Here is a 24,512-nt window from a genome sequence, read left to right on the forward strand (position 1 = left end):
CTTAAAATGCAATGATTGTTTTTGGTAACGGTGTTTTTTGTTTTCGCCATAAACTGTTTTAGTTGACTTAATTTGTCATTGTACAGGGAAGATTGGATTTCAATTTTTTTAAAGTGTTAGTTTTCTGTGGAGCTACTAGATCTAAAGTCTCAGAAATAATAGTATTCCAGTTTTTGACCGATTTTGTTCTCATCTTCTGACAAAGCCATAGGTAATTTAGGTATCAAGAATCGAAATTTTTCAGAAGTAATGAATTTTCTCTTTTTTACAACTTTATGCAGAATTTTGGATTTACCTTATATTAATGCATTCTGTAGTAATACTTATGTTTGCAATAAAAATATGTAAATATAAAATGCAAACTGAGCCATACACTGTGCTCAGCTTATTACGGAGGAAGACATTCTCAGAAAATTATACTTCTTCCCCCAAAACTTGGTCCAAACGCCAGGCCTTATCTAGCTTTTTAAAGCAAAGATATTTTAATTCAGACTGAACTTTTCTAGGAGGCTGGATTCCAGAAAATTGGAGCAAATAAGCGAGAGCCAACTGTCTAGAGGAAGCCCAATTCATCTCGAAAGTGAAAGGCATATGTAAGAACCTACTGAGAGCTAAGGGGTATACCATGCAGGTGCTCAGACAAGTATTTAGGGGTACCCCCTATGCAAACCTTTTTAATCCATTCAACATTTTAAATTTAGATCTCTTATCAATGAGAAGCCAATGCATGTTATGCAAAATGAATACTGGGAAAAAGATTTGATCATAAGCCTAGCTGCTGTGTTCTGAAGTAATTACAGTATTTTAATACTGCTTTTGGGTAATCCCTGATATAGGGAATTACAGTAGTCCAATTTTGTTTTTTGTTACAAGTGAGACAATAGTGGCAAGATCTACATCCATAAAAGGCTGCAGCTGACAGGCTAAATGAAAATGACAAAAAACAGAGCGAACCATAGTGGAGACTGGAGGAATCATAGAAAGACAAGCATCCTATATTGGTGCTAGGCTCGTGCTAGATTTTAATTCCAGCATTACTCCTGTAATCTGCAGAAGAATAATAGAGGGATCTTTACAAGAGAGCTGTAATGCAAGGGACTTACCAGGATTTAGCTTAAGCCTTTGAGAAAGTCACTGTAATACAACTTCAGTCATAAGAACATAAGAAATTGCCATGCTGGGTCAGACCAAGGGTCCATCAAGCCCAGCATCCTGTTTCCAACAGAGGCCAAACCTGGCAAGTACCCAAACACCAAGAAGATGCAATTAATAGCAGTGGCTATTCCCTAAGTAAGCTTCTCCTCCAAGAACTTATCCAAACCTTTTTTTTAACCCAGCTGCACTAACCACATCCTCTGGCAATAAATTCCAGAGCTTAATTGTGCATTGAGTGAGAGAATTTTCTCAGATTAGTCTTAAATGTGCTACCAGCTAACTTCATGGAGACAAACCATGAGATGTCCCTGAGACTCCACAATCTGAAGCTTTTAGTAGGTGCCAAATGTGACATATATCCAACTGGATCAAAAGAACATCCTTAATCCTGTCTGCCTGAATGCGCACCCTATTGATTGGTGCCAAAAGTATGATTCTGTGCTGTGACCTGAACAAAAGCCAGATTGCAACGAGTGAAGGATATTTGCATGTGACAGAACTCTTAAATTGTTCATGAACATGTTTCCTCTAGCTTGGTCTGTAAAGGTAGTTTTAGATAGAGGATAATAACTAAGGATTCTCAGAGGACAAGCAGGATGATAGTTCTCCACATGGTTGACATCAGATGGAGCCCAATGCAGAAAACCTGTCAGTTTCTAGAGCTTTGACAAGGCACTCTGAGCATGCCTTACACCACGCAGCCACACGGGGTTCCTCTCCAGTCTTTCTGCAGTGCTATAAGCCTCATGGTGTGAGTGAGCTCACTGTGGCTAATTTTGGCCTTGTGGAAAACCTTTTGGTTTTTCTTGTTTTTCGTGATTTTTTTTTTTTCTCACCATTCGTTGCTGGGTCCCTCTCTGTGCCTTCCCGTAGCATCTCCTAGTTGGGGTTTTCAGCTATTCGGGTAAGTTTCCTTTCGTGGTTGATTTTCCCCCATGGCAGTGGTGTATCTGTGCCCGCTAGCCATCACCACCATCACCTTCAGTTTTTGCTCCTATTTTCTGTCATGGCCATGTCCGATTTTCAGCAATGCCCTGATACCAGAGGACCATGTCAATCACAGATCCTCATGAGGTGTGTCCTTTGCCCCAGGCAAAGGTGTGCCAGAGGATGAGGATATGTCCAGGGATGCCGCTTATGCGCCCAGATGACCCTGAAGGGTCGTCTGCTTCATCTCGATAAGATGGAGCAGCTCTTCAGATCGAAGGAGTCTGAGCCATCTGTGACATAGGTATTGAAGGACCAAGGAGCACCACCAGTGGGCGCAGGACCGTTGATCCTGATGCCAGTCACTGATCCACCTCGAGGGTCCTCCTTGTTGGTTTGTTTTCATTGGCAACATTCGAGAAGGAGCTGGAGCGCAGAGTCCAGTTAATGGTGGACCAGATGCTGCAGGGCTTCAGTCCTGTGGCACAGATGACACCGAATCCAGTGCCACCTGTCCTCTTGCTGCTTCTGGAGGTGCTCACTATGCTCATCAGTGCATTACTCACCCAGCTGGCACCAGTTCCTGGGACAGCATTGGTGACTGGTGGGTACTTTCAAATCTGGAATGGGGGATCTCATTTCAAAGTTCCCCTATCCAAATTGTCCTAACCATGGATGCTTCCATCTTGGGGTGGGAAGCTCATGTAGATGGGCTCAGCACTCAGGGTCTCTGGTCCACCCAGGACCATTCTTGTCAAATCAACTTCCAGGAGCTTCGAGTGATCAGGTAGATATAGTGTATTTGGATTTTCAGAAGGCATTTGACAAAGTCCCTCATGAGAGGCTTCTACGAAAATTAAAAAGTCATGGGATAGGAGGGATATCCTTTCGTAGATTACAAACTGGTTAAAAGACAGAAAACAGAGAGTAGGATTAAATGGTCAATTTTCTCAGTGGAAAAGGGTAAACAGTGGAGTTCCTCAGGGATCTGTACTTGGACCAGTGCTTTTCTATATATCTATCTGGCTATCTGGGGCTAGCAATGGCTAGCGATAGAGTAGTTAAATCACAAGCAGACTGTGATACATTAAAGGAGAACCTTTCAAGACTGGAAGATTGGGCATCCAAATGACAGATGAAATTTAATGTGGACAAGTGCAAGGTGTTGCATATAGGTAAAAATAACCCTTGCTGTAGTTACACGATGTTAGGTTCCATATTAGGAGCTACCACCCTGGAAAAAGATGTAGGCATCATAGTGGATAATACTTTAAAATTGTCGGCTCAGTGTGCTGAGTAGTCAAAAAAGCAAACAATGTTAGGAATTATTAGGAAGGGAATGGTTAATAAAACGGAAAATGTCATGCCTCTATCGCTCCATGGTGAGACCACACCTTGAATACTGTGTACAATTCTGGTCGCCACATCTCAAAAATATAGTTGTGATGGAGAAGGTACAGAGGGGCAACCAAAATGATAAAGGGGATGGAACAGCTCCCCTGGGAGGAAAGGTTGAAGAGGTTAGGGCTGTTCAGCTTGGAGATGAGACGGCTGAGGGGGGATATGATAGAGGTCTTTAAGATCATGAGAGGTCTTGAACGAGTAGATGTGACTCTCCTATTTACACTTTCGAATAATAGGACTACGGGGCATTCCATGAAGTTAGCAAGTAGCACATTTTAAGACAAAATCGGAGAAAATTCTTTTTCACTCAGCACACAATAAAGAGGATGTAGTTGGTGCAGTAAGTGTAGCTGGGTTCAAAAAAGGTTTGGATAAGTTCTTGGAGGAGAAGTCCATTAAACTTGATTAATAGCTTTTACTTGGGGAATAGCCACTGCTATTAATTTCATCAGTAGCATGGGATCTTCTTAGTGTTTGGATAATTGCCAGGTTCTTGTGGCCTGGTTTGGCCTCTGGAAGCGGGATGCTGGGCTTGATGGACCCATGGTCTGACCCAGCATGGCAATTTCTTATGTTCTTGGCATCTAATCCACTTTGTTGCCCTTACGGCTTTCTTAGACCACCTACCCTCTTGTTTTATCGGTCTAAAAACTGCTTGACTACATCATACGCCTATCAGAGGTTGGCTTAAAGACCAACTCCATTAGCGTTCATCTCTGTGTAATTGGCACATACCACCAAGGTGTGTAGATGATATGCCCATCTATGTACAGCCTATAATTGTATGTTTTCATGAGGGGCCTGCTGCAATTAAAGCCTTCCCTAAGGCCTCTGCTGTGTCTTGGGACCTCAACATGGTGTTAGCTGATGAAAGCTCCTTTTGAGCTGCTGCATACCTGTGACCTGAAGAACCAGGCCTGGAAGGTCATATTTTTAGAGGTGGTCACTTGTGTGCAAGATCAGTGAGCTCCAGGCCTTAGTGACTTATCCACCTTTATATTAAGTTGTATCATGACAGGGTGGTCTTGCGTACGCTCCTTACGTTCCTGTCTAAGGTGGCGACTGATTTCCATATTAAGCAGTCTAATCATTCTGCCAGTATTCTTTCCCAGGCCCCATTTATACCAAGGCGAATGAGCACTGTACAGTTTGGACTGCAAGCAAGCCTTAGCCTTCTATCTGGAGCTGATAGAAGCCCATAGACAGTCCACCCAACTTTTTATTTCTTTTGACAGAATAGGTTGCGCATTGCTGTTACCAAACACACTATCCAATTGGCTAACAGATTGTATATGCTTCTGTTATGCCCAGGCAGGACTGCATCTTGGGGGTCACGTCAAGGCTCATTCTGTCAAGAGCCATGGCAGCATCTGGGGCTCACTTGTGAGCAGCTGCTGTGGAGGAGATCTGAAAGGCTGCAATGTGGAGTTCTCTCCACACATTTACATGTCATTGTCTGGATAGGAATGGCTGCTGTGACAGTAGGGTTGGCCAGTCTGTCCGGTATCTGTTTGAGGTATAGAACCCAACTCTCCCACCTAGGGCCCGTTGTCTGGGTTCAGGCTGTCTTCCCCTCTTGTTAACCAACAGCACTGGTGGTGGTATACCTGTTGGCACCTAGTTGGGTGTTTGGTCGCCTTTTGTGTTGGAGAGCAGCCTTTCGGTAGGGATTCACTCATGTGTTAGGACTACCATCCTGCTTGTCCTTTGAGAAAACAGAGATGCACCTGCAACAGGTGTTCTCTGAAAACAGCAGGATCTTAGTCCTCACAAAACCCACTTGCTACCCCAGAGTTGGATTTCTCTTATTGTTTTTATTTTAATCATAATTCTGTATTACAAGACTGAAGAGGGACCCTGTGTGGACACATTGTATAGGGCATGCTCAGGGTGCCTAGTTAGACTTCTGGAAACTCTCACATAAGTTTTCCGCATTGGGGCTGCATCTGATGTCACCCGTGTATGAGGACTAATATCCTGCTGTCCTCGGAGAACGCCTGTTACAGGTAAGTTACTCTGCTTTCCCAAGAGCACCTGACCCCTTTTTGTGAAGATTGACTGAACTATTGTGGACTTAACTGTAATCCTCTTTTCAGAGGGGTTAACTCGGAGAACCCATAACTAATTTATTACCTCAGGGGCTGCTCCAGCTAGCATTTCCTTCACAAGCTAACTCTTTCTCCCACGATGGGATCGTCACTATGGGGAGAAGCTCTTGCTTATGGCCCAGAAGAATGAAGAAAGACTTATAGTGCTTGTGCTGATGTAGTGCTTCTCATGGGGGTGAGATGCTGTAGTAGGAATTAAACAGGATTCAGACTGGGTGTATATAAGGTAAATAAAGTCCATCAGTCCAAAGTTATAAGTGTACATCTAAATATGGTTACAGAGTGTTTCCTCTGAGTAGATGTTTAACAGAGATCTGGGTAGAGCCCATGGTGATTTTAATGCTTTACTGTCCCAGGGCTGTCTGGGGATCCTAGTGATTTGGTCCCCACTTTAACTGCTCAGTTCCTACCTTTTTTTAGATATTTTCCTTTCCCTGACACCCAGCCTTTCCTGCTCCTTTCAGTGTCTGTGGTGCTCGATAGAGGTCTCATCCTCAAGTTCTTCAGATGTTTCAAAATGTTTCCTTAAGTGTTCTCTTTCCTCGAGACTCTAAGGGAAAAGTCATTGGGACCAGGCTTTACCTCTGCTCTGGAATCCCAGTGGGGGAACAGGGATCCAAAAAACCTCCCCATGTTACTTAGTGTCCAAAAAATATTTTTAAAGGTTGGTTTTTTGCTTTTTTTTGTTTGTTTTTTAAATTGTGAAGGCTGAAGATGTATCCAATCTCCTCAGCAGGATCTATAACTGGTGCTTACCTGGCTCTGGGAGAGAGTGGCTTACAGGTCTCCAGTACCCTGGATGCAGCCCTCTCACCCCAAGAGGGTATCTGGCTTAAAAACCTGTCTCACTGTAACTCAGAATGAGGAGGACCCTCTGGCAGGTAGTGCATGTGGAGGAATCACTTCTAAAAGAATACACCATTGGGCAAGTCCAGGATGCCCTACCAGAGTGTGGGAAAAATACATCCTTTTAACTGCAGCTGCTCTCTCTAACTCAACCCCCTAAGAGAAAGTAAGGTTGGGCTGAGAAGACTAAGGCATCCAATCGGACCCTCCAGGTGGAAGGGACTATAGGAATTGGATGGCTCCTAGTTAAGTGTATTCTGAAAGCAGGGATAGTGGTCGGACTGAGGGGTCTGCCACATAAGCATGAATAGCAGCCCATTACCAGCTAATGGAAAATTAAAGTAACTTACTCTGGAAGAAGCATTTTTATTATAGAAGTGGGAGTTAGATCTATGATATGACACAAGTACCTAAATATAAATATATCCTCTGAGAGGACACATCTGATGGAGATATTTAGATATCTCAGAGGTATAAATAAGGATGTGAATCGTTTTTGAACGATTAAAATAATCGTCAGATAATTTTAAAATCGTTAGAGTGCACGATACAATACAAATGCCCACGATTTATCGTCAGGGGCATTTGTATTGTATCGTTAAATAGGGGGCTGGAAAACCGGCACACCAAAAAAACTCTAACCCCCACCCTCCCGAACCCCCCCCCCAAAATGTTTTAAATGATCTGGGGTCCCGGCGCGATGTCTCGCTCTCTGGCCACGGCTGCTGTGAAGAGAAATGGTGCCGGTGGCCCTTTGCCCTTATGTGACAGGGCAAAGGTAGCGCCGGCGCCATTTTGGTTCCTGTCCCCCGATGTCACGCGTGCAGGAGATCGCTCCTGGACCCCCGCTGGACCCCCAGGGACTTTTGGCCAGCTTGGGGGGGCCTCTTGACCCCCACAAGACTTGCCAAAAGTCCAGCGGGGGTCCGGGAACGACCTCTTGCACTCGAGCCGTATTGCAAAATGGCGCCGGCCATATGGCCGGCGCCCCCCAAGCTGGCCAAAAGTCCCTGGGTGTCCAGCGGGGGTCCGGGAGCTATCTCCTGGACGCGTGACGTCGGGACCTAGGAATCAAAATGGCGCCGGCGCTACCTTTGCCCTGTCACATAAGGGCAAAGGGCCACGGCACCATTTCTCTTCACAGCAGCCGTGGCCAGAGAGCGGGACATCGCGCTGGGACCCCAGGTCATTTAAAACATTTGGGGGGGTTTGGGAGGGTGGGGGTTTGTTTTAAAGGTTCGGGTGGGTGTTAGGGTTTTTTTGGTGTGCCGGTTTTCCCGCCCTCCTCAGATTTTACGATTTTTTTAACTATTTCAAAACAAAACACGATCCTATTCCCTCCCCCCCCCCCCCCCAGCCAAAATCGATTGTTAAGACGATCGATCACACGATTCACACCTCTAATAAATAATAGGAAGGTATAAACATTTTTCACTGGAAAGCATCTTCTAGAGCAAAAGGTTTAAAGGGGTTAAACTTAAACGTAACATTAGAAAATTTATTCACAGGAAGGCTAGTGGGTGTATTGAAACGTTTTTCTAGAGGAGGCAGTGGAGGCAAGAAATATCCTGAATAAAGACAATCTGAGATAAGCAGAACATCCTTGGTTGCAGAAAGGCAAAAAGAGCCAGAAATCAAATATGGTCTATAGCACTGCAAAAGGAAATAAATTGGGCAAATTAGATGGGTTTTATAATCCTTGGCTGCCATCTTTTTATGTTTCTGAAAAATTTGTTGTCTTTTTGACATGGATATATTTAATGCCCCAAGTTTAGGTAAGTGTTGAATTGAATTTGTAATGTAAACAATTTCAATAACATTGCAGCACAGCCTGGGATTCCATCTTTGTAAAAGAAAGCAAACTGACAGTCTTCCCTGATAGCCCAGAAGATTGCTAGCCAGGGGAAGCTGAATTTCAGCTCGGGTGAGCCTCTCTTTAAAGACATCTCTGCTTCAGTTTTGTTTCTGTCCCTAGCAGGGTTGCTGTCGGGTAGAAAGATTTTACTGACTGAACATTCAGTTCCTATGCTACCAGAACTACAAGGCTTTTGCTTGCTCAGCTGTGACACTTCAAAGTGTGCTGTGTATTTGGTTAGCAGTCATGCAATGTTGCAACTTCAAAGTTTAAAATCTTCCAACTGTTTTTCCACTGAAGAACCAGGATGGAGCAAAAGTGTGTTGGACTGCTGCAGGAAATATATTTTAGAATAGAAACATCTAAGCTGTCATTGATCAAAACTTCCACTGTGCCAAGACTGGAAAGAGTTGATCCACTCCCAGTTTAGTTTAAGGGACTGTTGTCAGGCAGCATAAAAAGGATTTGACACTTTTGCAGCTAACCTTACTGTGCTAGATCCATTTGAGATTATTGTGGCCAGAAGTCTTGCTCCATTGAGATCATAGACCATTAAATACATATTTCCTGGCGTGTAGCCAGATGGACTCAGAACAAGTGGGTATAGTGTGCTCGTGCTAGCAGTTGGAGACGGATCTGACGTCAGCATGGGTACATACACCCCCACAGGAAGTGAAGCAACTCAGTAATTTTCCGTCTCCAAAGCAGTTTGGAGCTCCTGCACGCTCGCTGAGTGTGTTTTCCAAATCTACTTTCTACTTTTGACTTACTAAATTTCTAAGAAGATACCAGACGACAAGCCCCGCACTCCTGCGGTGATACCCTCGGGTCCCTCCCCCAGTTGAGTTTTTCCCGAGGTGATTTCCGCGATCCCTCGGAGGTTTAGGCCTCTGTCTGGTGGCCGAATCGCGGCAGGGATCTAACCTCCGAGCGAGAAGGGCTTGGGCCTGGCTGAGAGGCGCCTCGGTCCTGGCGTGGACTTCGCCCCGAGCGTGACGAGTTCGGCGGCTTAGAGGCAGCGGGTGCATTTCCTCGAGCGCGGCGGTGAAGGTATTTCCCCTCCCCCCGCAGCCGGAGACCGCCCGGGTTACAGCCGGGAAGCGCCGAAGATCAGATATGGCGTACATCTCTTACCTTTGGTCTCCGAGGTACGAGGATCGGCGGTGTTGCCAGTAGACGACACGCCGTGGAGGTCGCCATTTTGTCAGCCTTGTTAAGGTATTGAGCGCCCACGGATAGGCGCCTGTGGAAGGGCGCACAACGCAGCATATACATTACTAAGCGTATGTTCTTGTGCGCATATTGTATATTATTGAGCGCATAGTGCTGTATGCATAATTTTGAGCACATACTGTATATTTGAGTGCATATCGTATGTTCTTGAGCGCATAGTGCTGAACGCATATGCTTGACCGCATATTGGATATTAAGCGCATATTATTGATATAAGCCGGCGCCCTGCCATTCGCAAGACGCGATGGAACACTTGAACGCCCCGGCGTTTCCAGGGGCGGCACCTCCTGATTCCGGTGTGAAAGTTCTTGGCCTATGCTCAGCGTGCCAGCTTAGAGCCACGCAGAGCGAGGAGCCAGACTCCCTTTGTGCCCAATGTGAGGAGGCCGTGGGAGCATCGGGCCAGGACCAGTCTCAACCGAGGTTTACCGACAGTTCCCCAGGGGCCACCCCGGATTTAGCAGGGTGTTCTGAACAGCCAGGAATTCCGGGGGATTTGGTACCCTGACGGCTAGAGACTGCTTCCATTTCCTGGGTGGACTTATTTAAGGGGATTCACGCCTTTGTACAGATGCAGTCTGCTTCCCATCCAAGCCCTGCTGACCCTGTCCCCGGATCCTCTCGCCCTTACGGCGGGCACCCGCCTCCGGGCAGTCCGGCTCCTGCGGACCCTGATGTCTCGGAGGACGAGTCCGAACCCCCCGAGGAGGGGGAACTTCCCTCTGGGATAGAGCCACATCGAACTATGAGGCGGTTCTTTCCCAAGGAGGATCTCTCCGACCTGGTCTCTCAGTGCCTGACGGAGTTGGCCATTCCGGGCCCCAGCACCATGGAGGCATCTACGCAGAACCCCCTGCTGGAGGGTCTTCGTCCCACAGCCCGCCATTTTTCCCTTCCTGCAAGTGGCGCAACAGCTGATCGATCTGGAGTGGAATGCGCCAGAGGCCTCATTCAAAGGGGGTCGGGCCCTGTCCGGCATGTACCCCTTGGACCCAGCAATCAAGGATATGCTGGCGTGCCCTCAGGTGGACGCCTTGGTTAGCGCTGTGGTCAAACGCACTACCATTCCAGTGGAGGGGGGGCGGCCCTCAAGGAGGCTCATGACCGACGCCTGGACGCCATCCTGAAACAAACCTTTGAGGTGGCAGCTCTGTCTTTGCGTATCGCAACCTGCTGCACAGTGGTAACGTGTTCCTGTTTGTCACAGGTCAGGAACAATGCTCCGGCAGCAGACATGGAGTCAGCTCTCTCGTTCATTACGGATGCCGCCTCTGACCTAGTCCGTACGACAGCCAAGGGGGTCTCATCCTCAGTAGCAGCCAGGCGGCAGCTCTGGATACGGAACTGGTCAGCCGACGCTCCTTCTAAGACACGTCTCACTAGAATGCCGTTCAAGGGGTCTCTTCTGTTCGGCAGCGACCTAGATAGACTGGCCAGCACATGGGGTGCCTCTCCAGTACCTCGACTGCCGGAAAACAGGTCCAAGAGGAACCAGCGCACCTTTCCGAGGCCCTCCAGAGGTAGAAGCTCCCAACGCTTCACTCCTTATAGGAGTCGCTACCAGGCACCTCGTCCTCAGGCCAGGAACCAGTCCTTTCGGACCAAGCAGCACAAGAGGGGAGCTGGCTCGGGCCCCGGCCGCACCCCCCAATGAGAATCAGCCGATCCATCCGGGGGTCAAAGCCATAAGGGGCAGGTTAACCCTCTTCTACCCCAGATGGGTCGAGATTACATCAGACCAGTGGGTCCTCGCCATCATCCGAGAGGGGTATTATCTGGACTTCATCACATCCCTCCGGACAGGTTTGTGGAATCTCCGTGTCCAATCCACAAGAAGGCAGCATTGGAAGCTACCCTGGCGAGGCTCCTGTCCTTGAAAGCCATAATCCCAGTACCTGCAGGGGAAATGGATTCTGGGCACTATTCCATTTATTTCATGGTACCCAAGAAAGAGGGCACTTTCCGGCCCGTATTGGACCTCAAGTCAGTCAATCGATACTTAAGGGTCCCGAGGTTTCGCATGGAAACTCTGCGCTCAGTCAAGACTGCAGTACAGCCAGGAGAATTCCTCACAGCCTTAGACTTGTCAGAGGCCTACCTGCATATCCCGATGCATCAGGATCATCAGCGCTACTTACGCTTCAAGGTTCTGGGACAACATTTCCAATTCCGGGCTTTACCCTTCGGGTTAGCCACAGCGCCGCGGACCTTCACCAAGGTGATCGGAGCAGTAACAGCGGCGCTCAGACGGGAAGGAATCCTTGTCCATCCCTACCTAGACGATTGGCTGATCAGGGCGAAATCCCGAGAGGAGAGCCATCGGGCAACCAACAGAGTGATCTCCCTGCTAGAAAGCCTGGGATGGGTAGTCAACCTAAGCAAGAGTTGCCTACAGCCTTCCCAATCACTGGAATACCTGGGAGTCCAGTTCGACACCCAGGCAGACAAAGTCAGCCTCACCACCAAGAGAAGGTTAAAACTCCAGACGCGTTTACGGTCCTTGATGGGAGCCAGCCGGCCCATAGCTTGGGACTATCTGCAGGTTCTCAGTCTCATGGCATCCACCCTGGAAGTGGTACCCTGGGCAAGGGCTCATATGAGACCACTACAACGCTCCCTCCTTTCTCGATGGAGCCCTCGCTTCCGGAATTACTCCGTGCATCTACCTCTACCAGCCAGACTGCGGACCCAGCTACGGTGGTGGTTGCAGTCCGACCACACGAGCAGGGGGTCGAAGATGTCCTCCCCCACGTGGACTCTGCTCACCACAGATGCCAGCCTGAGCGGATGGGGAGCACACTGCGAAGATCTCACCGCCCAAGGGCGGTGGAACAGAGAAGAGTCGGGGTGGAATATCAACCGCCTAGAGGCGCGGGCAGTCCGATTAGCCTGCCTGCAATTTGCTCACAGACTGAGGAACAGAGCAGTCAGTGATGTCAGACAACGCCACCACAGTGGCATACATCAACCGACAGGGCGGAACCAGAAGCCAACAGGTGTCCCTAGAGAGAGCCCCGCTGATGGCTTGGGCAGAGGCGAATCTCCAGGACATCTCCACCGTCCACATTGCCGGACGGGACAACACCGCGGCAAACTTCCTCAGCAGGGAAGGCCTAAGTCCGGGAGAATGGCAGCTGTCCCCCACAGCCTTCCAGATGATTGTGGATCAGTGGGGGACTCCGGACATGGACTTACTGGCGGACAGGTCCAATGCTCAAGTACCCAGATACTTCAGCCGCAAGTGAGATCCGTTCTCTCACAGGATCGATGCCCTGGTTCAGCCATGGCCTCCAGGGGCCCTGCTATATGCCTTTTCTCCGTGGCCCCTGCTGGGCGCCCTTATACGCAAGATACAGAGGCCTAGTTCTTCTAGTGGCACCAGACTGGCCAAGAAGACCCTGGTATGCGGACATGAGAAGACTACTGACAGGGGAGCCTCTTCCCCTGCCCCCTCTCAGGGACCTGCTATGTCAAGGTCCCATCATCCACGAGGATCCGGCTCAATTCTCTCTTATGGTCTGGCCATTGAGAGGGCTAGATTGAAGAAAAGAGGTTACTCTGAGCCGGTGATAGATACACTCCTCCGAGCTTGCAAGTTTTCCACATCCCTCACCTACTTAAGGATCTGGAGAGTATTTGAAGCCTGGTGCGACACTCATGGCACCAATCCACATGCGACCACAATCCCTATTGTTCTGGATTTCCTGCAGGATGGGCTTCAGAAGGGTCTCTCCCTAAGCTCCATCAAGGTTCAGGTGGCTGCGCTGTCTTGCTCTGGTCCCAGGAGGGATGGCAAGACCATTACCACACACCCAGATGTTTCCCGCTTCCTGAAAGGAGTCAAGCACATTCGTCTGCCACTGAAGTGGCCAGTGCCCCTGTGGAACCTCAACATAGTTTTGAATTTCCTCGCGGGATCCACCTTCAGACCCCTTCGGGGCCTGTCTCTCCGTTCGCTAACTTTGAAGATGGTGTTCTTGCTGGCAGTGTGTTCCGCACGCTGCATCTCAGAGCTACAAGCGCTGTCCTGCCGTGATCCCTTTCTGAGAATCATTCCAGAGGCTATCCATCTTCGCACGGTTCCCTCTTTCTTACCTAAAGTAGTCTCACAATTTCACCTCAATCAAACCATATCTTTGCCAACCACGGCGGGTTTGAAGAAATCAGAAGAAGGGCGTTTGCTAAGCCATCTCGACATCGGTAGATTGCTGCCCAGATACCTGGAAAAGACAGAAGCAGTACGAAAGACGGACCATCTGTTCGTTCTTCACAGCGGAAGAAGCAAGGGGAAGCGGCCTCTCGGCCCACCATAGCCCACTGGATCAAAGAAGTCATCAGAGCGGCCTAAGTAGAGGCCGGAAAGTCACCACCTCTACAGGTCACGGCTCATTCTACCAGAGCGCAAGCAGCATCTTGGGCAGAATCTAGGATGCTGTTGCCCGCAGAAATATGTAAGGCGGCGACATGGTCCTCCCTCCATACCTTTTCCAGATTTTACCGTCTGGATGTCCAGGCCAGGGAGGACACTGCATTTGCGAGGGCAGTCTTACGCGGTCCTCAGGCAGCCTCCCGCCCAGTCCGGGAGTAAAGCTTTTGTACATCCCACTTGTTCTGAGTCCATCTGGCTACACGCCAGGAAATGTTGAGATTACTTACCTGATAATCTCCTTTTCCTTAGTGTAGACAGATGGACTCAGCATCCCGCCCGGCTGCCGGTGTACATGGGTTTCACCGATTCAAGGTAAGCCATGTCATTTTCTTACATAAGAGCGTCCACTCTACCAGGTGTCGACGCCTTCCGGTTGGAAGCGCTGGCGGTCTCCAGCTACTATCAATCGGTCAGGGGAATCCTGTTTCACTAATTCATTGATCGTCAATACACATATATCCATAACAGCTTTTGCAAGGAAGATTACTGTGTTGCTTCACTTCCTGTGGGGGTATATGTACCCTTGCTGACGTCAGATCAGTCTCCAACTGCTAGCACGAGCACACTATACCCACTTGTTCTGAGTCCATCTGTCTACACTAAGGAAAAGGAGATTATCAGGTAAGTAATCTCAACATTAATGGCAGTGGTAACAGCACTCTAGGCTTATGTTCCTACTGTTGAATTATTTGGTGTGCAGCCAACTTTCAAAATCTTTGGTCGCTTTTATCCTTCGTCTTGTTTCAGGGAAGAAGAGGGCAATCTGACTTTCTGAAGAGCAAGTATTTTATAATAGAAAAATTGAGAGGGGAGCAGAAGGAAGGAAACAGCTAGATCAGTTGTCTCCAGTGTCAAAATCAAGGTTACATAAGCCCCTTAAAATTGCACAAGATAAGAACAGAATACTGATTTCTAAAACAATGTTACTAATGCAACATACAGCTCATACTTTTACCAGCAGAAATCACTTCTTGGATTACAAAAAAAAATTTGAATTGATATGACCCAATGTCTTTCAGAAAAGACATTTGACAATCTGAGTTTGATTCCAGTTAAACTTGCAAAATAAGGGAACGAATTTAATTACTGATTCAGAATCAGTTGGTGAAAGACTATTCAGAAAAAGGGAAAGACATTATTCTGTATGGGAAAATATGCATTAAGGGATGTGAAACTAGTATTAAGCAATCGAGAATCCATATTTTTAGCTTCTCCAAAAATAGGCTTCTGTTGCATGAATCGGTGATAAACCAAATAATTTATTTTTAATAGTCTAATATAAGATGTATTTTTTTAAACTTAACACACTTTAAATAGAAAAAATGCAGTGATGAGGTATGAGGAAAAGCTTAATATTACTGATGACTACTATATGGGAATTGTGATAAGGATTAGGGCAGGTTAAGGGGTTTATTTCGATTTTGGAGACTTAAAAGGTTATGAATAGACATTTTATTTTAATGGGGAGAGAGTTGGGCTACACTGTTTCTAAAATGGGGAGGAGAAAAATGTGTATATGCACTGTTACTTGGTGTACGTAAACTAGTATATGCCAGGTTATGGTGGTTTGATGCCTTTATTTCAATAAAGTTTTGAACTAAAAAATCCTGGATGCAAGCAGGTTTTTGAAATTAACAAAATAGAAACACAATTCAAATTGATACTGTGAGTCTCTTGCAGATACAATGCCTGAAAAATTAGATTATGCATTGTGTTCAGCAGCTTCTACGCATGCGTATGTATGTTCAGGATTTAACACTCCTATACAGAGATCACAAGCATGGCCAAATCTAAATTGATGTTTCTAGTGTTAATGGCTGCTATTACGTTTTTTGGGAATATATATGATCTTATTTGCCCACTTGCTGCTATTGTGGCTAGGAGCAGCCTGTCTGCAGGTTTCATCTTCAAGAGCACACTTAAACCTTCACTTTAATTGCTCTTCAGTGGAGAATTGATGAATTAAGAAAACTGGCAAGTCAGTCTTCTCAAGGACAAAGCATTTAGAAAATTAGGCTATTGTTCCAACTAGAAGGTAACCCTTTAGAGATTATAAACCATGAGTTGGCAACCTTTTTGGGAAAGTGTCCAAAAAATGACATCACTGATAGCTTTGCTGTGCCAGAAGGATATGAAGAAATGAGAATTTAATGTTATATTCTAGTTTTACTATGTTTATCTTCCTGGCAAGAGGTTAAATGTATGTTTCCAGTATCAAAGGAGACAAAAAAAGGACATTCAAAGTAAAAGTTTCAGAGAGATGGAATATAGGAACAATTTTTCCACAAAAAAAAATGAAGCAATGCTTTTTCTTGGTCGCAAAGTCTCAGGAATATATAGAATGATATTGGACCTCATATCTATCGCAAATAACAAAAGAGCAATACTGCGAACCTATTCGCTCAATGCCAAAAAACACAAAAGGTATCGCCAAATTTTCTTTCCAAAAATGCTCTTCACCTTTAGTCAAATCAATATTATCATTTTGTTAAAGCACCGGATGGTGTATCACTCATGTTAAAACTTTCCTTGACGGGCTGCAAATGATTGAAAAGACCAGACGGCTCAGTAAGGTACTGAGCATGTCGTCACAGACTTGCTGATGCAGTCCCATTTTCCACTAAAATTTTTTTATTTTACAATATTGATTTGACTAAAGGTGAAGAACATTTTTGGAAAGAAAATTTGGCGATACCTTTTGTGTTTTTTGGCATTGAGCGAATAGGTTCGCAGTATTGCTCTTTGTTATTTGCAATTGTTATAGTATATGAGCCAGGCCAGTGCAGAGACCTTGAAAGCACTCAGTTACTCAGAAGCAGAGTTGCAATCCCTTTTAGCAAAACCATATATTTTCACAACCACTGTTGGACAGTCAGATCTGGATCAGTGGGCCTCTTTAACTAAACTCACTCTGCTATCAGTCCGTACTTCCCTTCACGCTGATACCCTCTTAGAATATTGCAGACAGCAGTGCATCCCCCACGGCTTAAGAATGTCTAAAGAACCACATCTATACAGAGAAGATCCCGACTTTATTCAAGACTGGAACGTGATACTAAATAAATGCAGCCTGGACTTGATTTTAATCAAGACAGCACAGAAAAAAGAGGGTGAAATACAGGCAGAAATTAGTCACCAAAGAACAATTATCTGTTGCTGTAGATGTGGAAAAATACACAGAACAATTGAATAAACTTAATGAGACCATAGATAAATTTCGGATGGAGCTTAAGCAATTAAAGTTTGAGAAATTCCAACATGACGAATGTGATTACACACAAGGTTATGTTTATCCTTGGATGTGTGAGTCTAAGAATAAGACCAGACCCAACAAGGTTACCTTTGACTCAGGGAGTGATGATTTAGTCAGTAAAGCATCTAGTACAGCCTATAAACATGACACTACATCAGAGAATCGTTTTTTAGGCAGGGGATACAGACGTCCCCAGCGAGGAAGCAATTGGACAGAAAAGTCACAATACCCTTGTCAGACTCACTCACAGACTCACCAGAATCTTTGATCTTGCATTTATCATCTTTCTTTGTCATCATCAGATTGCAGTATTGAATAAAGGACTATCTTTCATACCCACTCCAAAGGCTGATCTTTTTCAGCTAGAGATTGCTTTATATAAATTTGTTCAGAAACTTTTTATTAAACATATTTTTGTTCAGCAACCGAGTGGACCTGAGTTATCTATTTTTTGTAATAAATCTACATGGTGTCCCCCTGGTCCACCAGATGCTGTGATTAATACTTTCTATCAAAGAGTATTAACAGATTTAAGATCAGAGTTCTCTAACCAACAGTCATTTTCAAATTTGACCAAAGTTGAAGCTTTAGCCTTAAAATCTCTGCGCACAAATGAACAGCTTGTGATTTTAAGCCTGCGGACAAAGGCAGTAAAATTGTATTGCTGGACCGCACTAAATATACTGAGGAAATCAAACGACAATTACAGGATCAATCTTTGAGAGAGAAGTTCTGGTCAAAGAAGGTACGGAGACTGGTTTAACAGCTCAGGAGGTGGCTTTTTTGCTCCGTAAATCTGCACCTGTTCCGTTTTACATTCTCCCCAAGATATACATAAGGACATTGTGAATCCCCCCCTGGAAGACCCATTGTCTCTAGTAGAGGCTCTCTCCTGGAACCCCTGTCCAAATTTGCAGATTTTTTTTCTGGCTCCACATGTTTGCCAACTAAAATTATATATTAGACTCTCAGCAGTTGATACAATTCCTTGATACTTATCAGCTAGATATTCCTTCAATGTTTTTGGTAACATTTGAAGTGGAAGCGTTATACACAAATATCCCCAAGAAGAAGCTATCAACATTGCTAATAATTGTTTTGAGAAAACAGTAAGACCTCATAGAATTCAGTCTTCCTTTTTAACACGTATAGCACTGCAAAAAATTTTTTTGCATGGGAAGGCACTTTTTTCCAACAGATTTGTGGCACAGCAATGGGGGCCACGATGGCCCCAGATATAGCAAACCTGTTCATGGGCTGGTTTGAAGATAAATGGATTTATTTGAACAATCCCTTTGTGAAATACATTAGCACATGGAAGAGATACATCGATTACATCCTGCTGTTTTGGACAGGGTCTTTAGTTGATTTTCAAGCCTTCCTTGTGTGGTTGAACAATCGGAATTCACATTTGAAATTCACTGCTAATGTTCACATTTCAGAGATTGATTTTTTGGATATTCATATTTAAAAAAAAAAAACCAACTTTGGATGGCTTTGAAACCACTTTGTTTAGAAAGCCAGTGGCAAGTAACACATTGCTTCATTTCACTAGTGCTCATCCCAGGTCTTTGAAAGAAAATTTACCTACCAGCCAATTTTTTAGAATCAGGCGGCTATGTACCACTTTTTACCAGAATTTCATTTTCAAGCTAAGCAGCTTTGGACAAGGTTTCAGATGAGGGGATACCTTTTCAAGATGTATTAAGAGGGCATACATGAGGGCCAAGTATACACATAGTGATTGGTTATTTTTACCACGCTCGAATGACACAGAAGATACACTTACTTGTATATTACCACTCATCTATGACGCCTAAAATGAAGAAGATTACAGGCAATTGGCACATATTTACAACTACATGCAGAATTTCAGAATATCCCGAGATTTACATTTACTCAAGGCACTAATCCTAAAGACCAGCTTGTACATTTAGATTCATCGTTACGTCAGATGGTTCAATATCCAGGTGCCTACACAAGTTGTGGGTCATGTACAGTTTGCCACATCATGATTTCCACCTCGGCATTGTATTTTTCAAGATTGCATAAAAATCTGATATTAAGGCAGAATACAGATTGCCAATCAGTTGGAGCAATTTATATCATTCAATGTCTCTGTAACATGATATGTAGGGAAGACCAAAACATGGCTGATCGAGCATTGATCTTGTGTTGATATGGGACAAATTACTGCACCATTAGTAACCCACTGCTTACAGTTTTCTCATACCTTTGATTTAAAAGCTTGTGTGCTGGAACAATTGGTACCTTCATGGCAAGGAGGTGATTTTGATAAGACTACTACAGGCAGAACAACGCTGGATTCACTCCCTTGACACAGTGCACCCGATGGGCCTTAATACTATGCTTGAGTTAAATGTATTCTTATGACAGTAGTGGTTTCTAAATCCCTCCATTCTGACTGTCCACAATGAAGGTTTCTTTCCCCGGAGTTTTTTCTGAGGGGATGCTGTTCTTTAGCGTCATGTTACCATGGTGATAATTGACGTTGCTGACGTCATGACGCCCGAAAAAGAGTGGGCTATTTAATTCCAGATACTAGTTGATGCGGTCTCTAACCCGGCTTTTAAGTGAAAGTGATTTGACGGAGACATTGCGTCCTGGTTGGAACAGGTTGCTACATCTTTATAAGCTAAGTCTTCTCATAGTTAATAGAAATGATTGTAAAATACTTTTGGTTTTTTCATAGACTCTTTCTCATGACATTCTTGACTCCTGATGAAGCAGCCGAATGGCTTGAAACATGGCCGCTGTCGCGTCAACTGTATTGAATTTGAGTCAACTGTTTTGAAATCCTAAGAGTGACCATCATAAGATTTAATGGGCAGACATACATGTAGGGGTAGATTTTTAAAAAAAGCGCGTTCGCGTACTTTTGTTTGCGCACCAGGCGCAAACAAAAGTATGCTGGATTTTAAAATCCTGGATCGGCGCGCGCAAGGCTGCCGATTTTGGGCAGCCGGCGCGCGCCAAGCCGCGCAGCCTGTCACCGTTCTCTCCGAGGCCTCGGAGGGAACTTTCTTTCACCCTCCCCTCACCTTCCCCCTCCCTTCCCCTACCTAACCCACCCCCCCCCCCCCGGCCCTATCTAAACCCCCCCTACCTTTATCCACAGACTTACGCCTCCCGGAGGGAGACGTAAATCCACGCACGCCACCGGGCTGCTGGCGCGCCAAGACTCGACCCGAGGGCGGTTCCGGAGGGCGCAGCCACACCCCCGAAACGCTGCATCATCCGGTCCCGCCCCGACACGCCCCCTTTGAAAAACCCCGGGACCTACGTGCATCCCGGGGCTCTGCGCGCGCCGGTGGCCTATGGAAAATAGGCACGCCGGCGCACAAGGCCCTGCTCGCGTAAATCCGGGCGGATTTACGCAAGCAGGGCTTTTAAATCTGCCCCATAAAGAACACCGGATGGCGTATTATTGAGTCTTCTGTATTATAACTCTGAGTCATCATTAATACTACGTGGTCTACAGAAAGTACAGATTTACATATTTCATTATGTTGTTAAAAAGCACCCGATGGTGTATCACTCATGGTAAAACTTTCCTTGACGGGCTGCAAATGATTGAAAGACCGGGCGGCTCGGTAAGGTACTGAGCACGTCATCACAGGCTTGCTGATGCAGTCCCGTTTTTCCACTAAAATTTTTTATTTTACAATATTGATTTGACTAAAGGTGAAGAGCATTTTTGAAAAGAAAATTTGGAGATATCTTTTGTGTTTTTTGGACCTCATATCTAAACATTCATTCAGAGTACGTACTAAAATCAGCAAGTCAGTAGGAAAATAAATTTAATCAACAATAGCCTGTAAAGATGCATATTTCCATGTGACCCATTTGAACAGTGCACAAAACTGCAATTTTCAGTGTACAGGAATGGGCTTTTAGCTTAAGTGCACTAAGAGCATTCACCAAGTTGATGATAGTATTGGCAGCAGCCCTAAGACCGGAAGGTGGACGCATCCCATTTCTAGATGGTAAATAAAATGAGAATCCAGGAAGAGTGCATTGGCAATTTTAAGATGATGGGTGGTAAACGTAGCCAACAGTATGTTAAATCCTTGTCATGAAATAGAGCTTGTTAGGGCAGTATTCAACACAAGAACAGCCGTAATATCAATAGGCAAGATTAAGAGATTTTTCAACTGTAAAATCCTTGACAGTCAAATATGTTAGCAAACTAGTGTTTTCATGTGCTGGAATTAGTCATCCACAAAGTGTCTGGTGAAATAACCAAGATTCAATATGAAACGCCTTAAAACTGCTTTTTTTTAGCTGCTTGAAGCAAAGAAGCCATCTCAAATGTTATACTTGCCAGATTTGATAAATCGATCATCCAAAGCATGTCACTAAATCATAAAATCTAGATAGTTATTTCTTCAGTGGCAAGTGTATTGAGATACAGCTCAACCTAAGGAACTTGGTTGACAGAATCTCAAGTAGGGATTCATTAAAATGAGCAGTCTTGTAAACTGTCCTTTCCAAAGATTACATACTACAGAAATATTTATATTTAAAAAAAAACAAACTGATTACAGCTATCAATATGAAACAAGTAGGGATGGCACAAGGAGCCCAAATATCATCTTGGTCTATTGGCATTATACAAAGTAGGAGTTTTAAACATAGAAGTGGAAGATCACTCGAATATTTGCAGGATTTTGTCAGAGCTTGGGACTTCTAGAAAGATTTGATGGCAAATGAAAATAAGAAAGATTGAGCATTTAGTAGATTTCAAGAACTGTAAACATTAGACACATCAATGGAAGTGTAGAACTTTCAACAGACATGTGTTCCTATCTGTTCCATTGATTTTGAATATATTGAAAGATAGAAGAAAACAAGGTCATAGCAATTTTATTTCTGAAAGCATGGCTTAAAGTAGCAATCAAATTGTCATACATTCCATATCTGTAGTTTTTTCACAGTAGGGTGATGCTCCGCACCATCTTAAATTTTTTTTTAACCTAAAGTGGTTTATGAATTTTCATTGAATCAAACTATTTTTTGCTTATGTTCTTTCCAAAGCTACATGTGCACAAAGAGAGCTCTCCATTCACTGGACTGTAAATGGGTCTTGGGCTATTATCTAAGAACTCAGCAAAATTGTCAGGCTTCTCAGATGTTCATATCCTATCATACCAATAGACTAGGTGTGACTTTTGCAAAGAGTACTTTTTGTCCAACTGTCTAAAGGTCTATATTGTATGTTGTAGTTCATTGGCTGGCCTTAAGTTCACAGGCCCTGATAGGGCTCATCAAGTAAGCCATGGCTACTTCAGTTCACCTAAGAGCTGTGTCTGAAGACATCTGCAAAGCTGCAGCTTAGTCATCGGTTCGCCCCTTCATGTCCCAGTACTGTTTGGGTAATCTGTCAAGAAGTGATAGTAACTTTGGGCAGTTAGTCGTGTACAGCCTTTTCACCCAGTAGTCTATATTTTACATTGGGGATCCGGGTTACTTATTCAATAAGATCAACTTCTCAAAAGTGCACAGGTGTCCTTGTGCACGCAGTTCTCGGGCGATGCAATCGTGCCTTTGCACAGTTCCCTCCCAGATCACTCCAATTAAGGAGCAGACTGGGAGGGAACTTTCTTATATTCCTACCTACCCTTCCTCCCTTTCCCCCTCTCCTCCTTAACCCCTAAACTAACCCTATCTACCCTCACTTTTTTTGTTTTATAACTTACCTGCTCCATCAGAGCAGAAGTAAGTTACATGTGGCTGCTGGCAAGCCTAATGGCTGCTGTCCTGCCCTGCTCCTTTGAGACAGGCCGGCACTTCTGCGAGTAGCAGGGGATACTTGAGTGGCCGGGCTCATTTTTTTAGAATGAGCTTGGTGCACGTATGGCCCGGCCACGTGCGTATCCCCTGATTTTTAGCAGCACTTTGAAAATTCGGGCGTATGTATTCTACTAAACGGCCATTAGCTTGGGACTCCACATGCCATGGCCAATTCAGCCCCACTCATTGCCTGAGAAATCAAGTCTGCTTACCGTAAACAGGGTGAATTAGCCATGCTTAATACCCATTCACCTTATGAATGTCTCCTTTTAACTTACTGGATTCTGCTTTCAATTTCTAGAAGTCTAGACAATCAGCTGGAACATCTAAAAAGAAAATATTCTTACTTGCTAATTGTTTTGGTGTTTCACCATAGATTTTTTTTAAATGTTAAATCCAGTCAGATGTGCATTCTGTACAGAATAATTACTGGAATGATTAGATTTTTCACAAATTTTAATACTGCAAGATGAAGGATAAGAATATAATGCTATGGAGAATAAGTGTTTTTCTGATTGGGAATCTGTCAGAATTGAAGCCAGGGGAGCAAAGGTAGCAATAGTCCCATCTTCTTGAGTTAATGTTCTATTTGTGCTCCTGCCAGGGAGTAGAAAATCCCGGTGGTCTGGGCTATCTGTGGTGAAACTCAAAGAATTCTAGTTAGCAAGTAGAATTTTTTTTCTTTCTGCTACAATATAAAAAGGTGCTATAGAAACAGCAAACTGCTACAGCTTAACAAGTAAAGAGATCGTATAAAACTGCCTAACTTTAGTGAAATGTAAGTGAGGTACAAGTACCAAGGGAAAATTACTCTTTCCAAAATGTTTAGAACTGTTCCACTTGCACCATTCTCATACCATTTTTTTTTCTTTAACTAAGTGATTTTAGCCAAGTATGGCTTGGATGGCAAGAAAAACACCCAAATGGTAAACAACTACATTAATGATGGCACTGAAAATGATGTGCTTGATGATCCCAGACTGGACAAACTATGGAACAAGGTATATCAATTAAAAAAAAAAAAATTTTTATCAAATGAAATATTTAAATTGAGTGATCTGACTTGCTTATGGTTTTCTGTACAATATCATATTACAATAAAGCGATCTGGAGGTTTATTTTGGTTATCCTATGATTGGGATAGGAAATTCTGGTCCTTGAGTGCCATAAGCAAGTTGGATTTTCAGGATATCCACAATAAATATGCTTATGAGAGATTTCTATGCATTGCGTCTATTGCATACAAATATATCTCATGCATGTTGCTTTGTGGTGCTTAAGGACCAAAGTTGCCTACCCCGTCATATGACCTTTATTAAGGACTGGAGTCTCCAGCCTTCAGTTTCACAACCTAATGGACTTTGCATGGCAGTGAGGACAATGATCCTTCAGCAAACCCATCAGTGCATGCAGTGTGCTAGACACAAATATCTTAACAAAGGCATTTTCCCATGGTCTTATTTTTATTAGCAATTTTTGATGGAAAAG

The 24,512-nt window shown here is 44.6% G+C and overlaps 1 protein-coding gene across 2 annotated transcripts in view; it reads left to right on the forward strand.

Annotated features, from left to right (window-relative positions):
* LRPAP1 (LDL receptor related protein associated protein 1) overlaps nucleotides 1–24,512 on the forward strand; it is a 90,076-nt gene that overhangs the window by 21,451 nt on the left and 44,113 nt on the right. For both annotated transcript variants that reach the window (XM_029591882.1, XM_029591873.1), the window contains exon 3: nucleotides 23,904–24,025. In XM_029591882.1, coding sequence (XP_029447742.1) covers nucleotides 23,904–24,025 — 122 coding nt within the window. The remainder of the gene's footprint in view (nucleotides 1–23,903; nucleotides 24,026–24,512) is intronic.

Source organism: Rhinatrema bivittatum, chromosome 1 (genome assembly GCF_901001135.1).
Source record: "Rhinatrema bivittatum chromosome 1, aRhiBiv1.1, whole genome shotgun sequence".
Taxonomy (NCBI): domain Eukaryota; kingdom Metazoa; phylum Chordata; class Amphibia; order Gymnophiona; family Rhinatrematidae; genus Rhinatrema; species Rhinatrema bivittatum.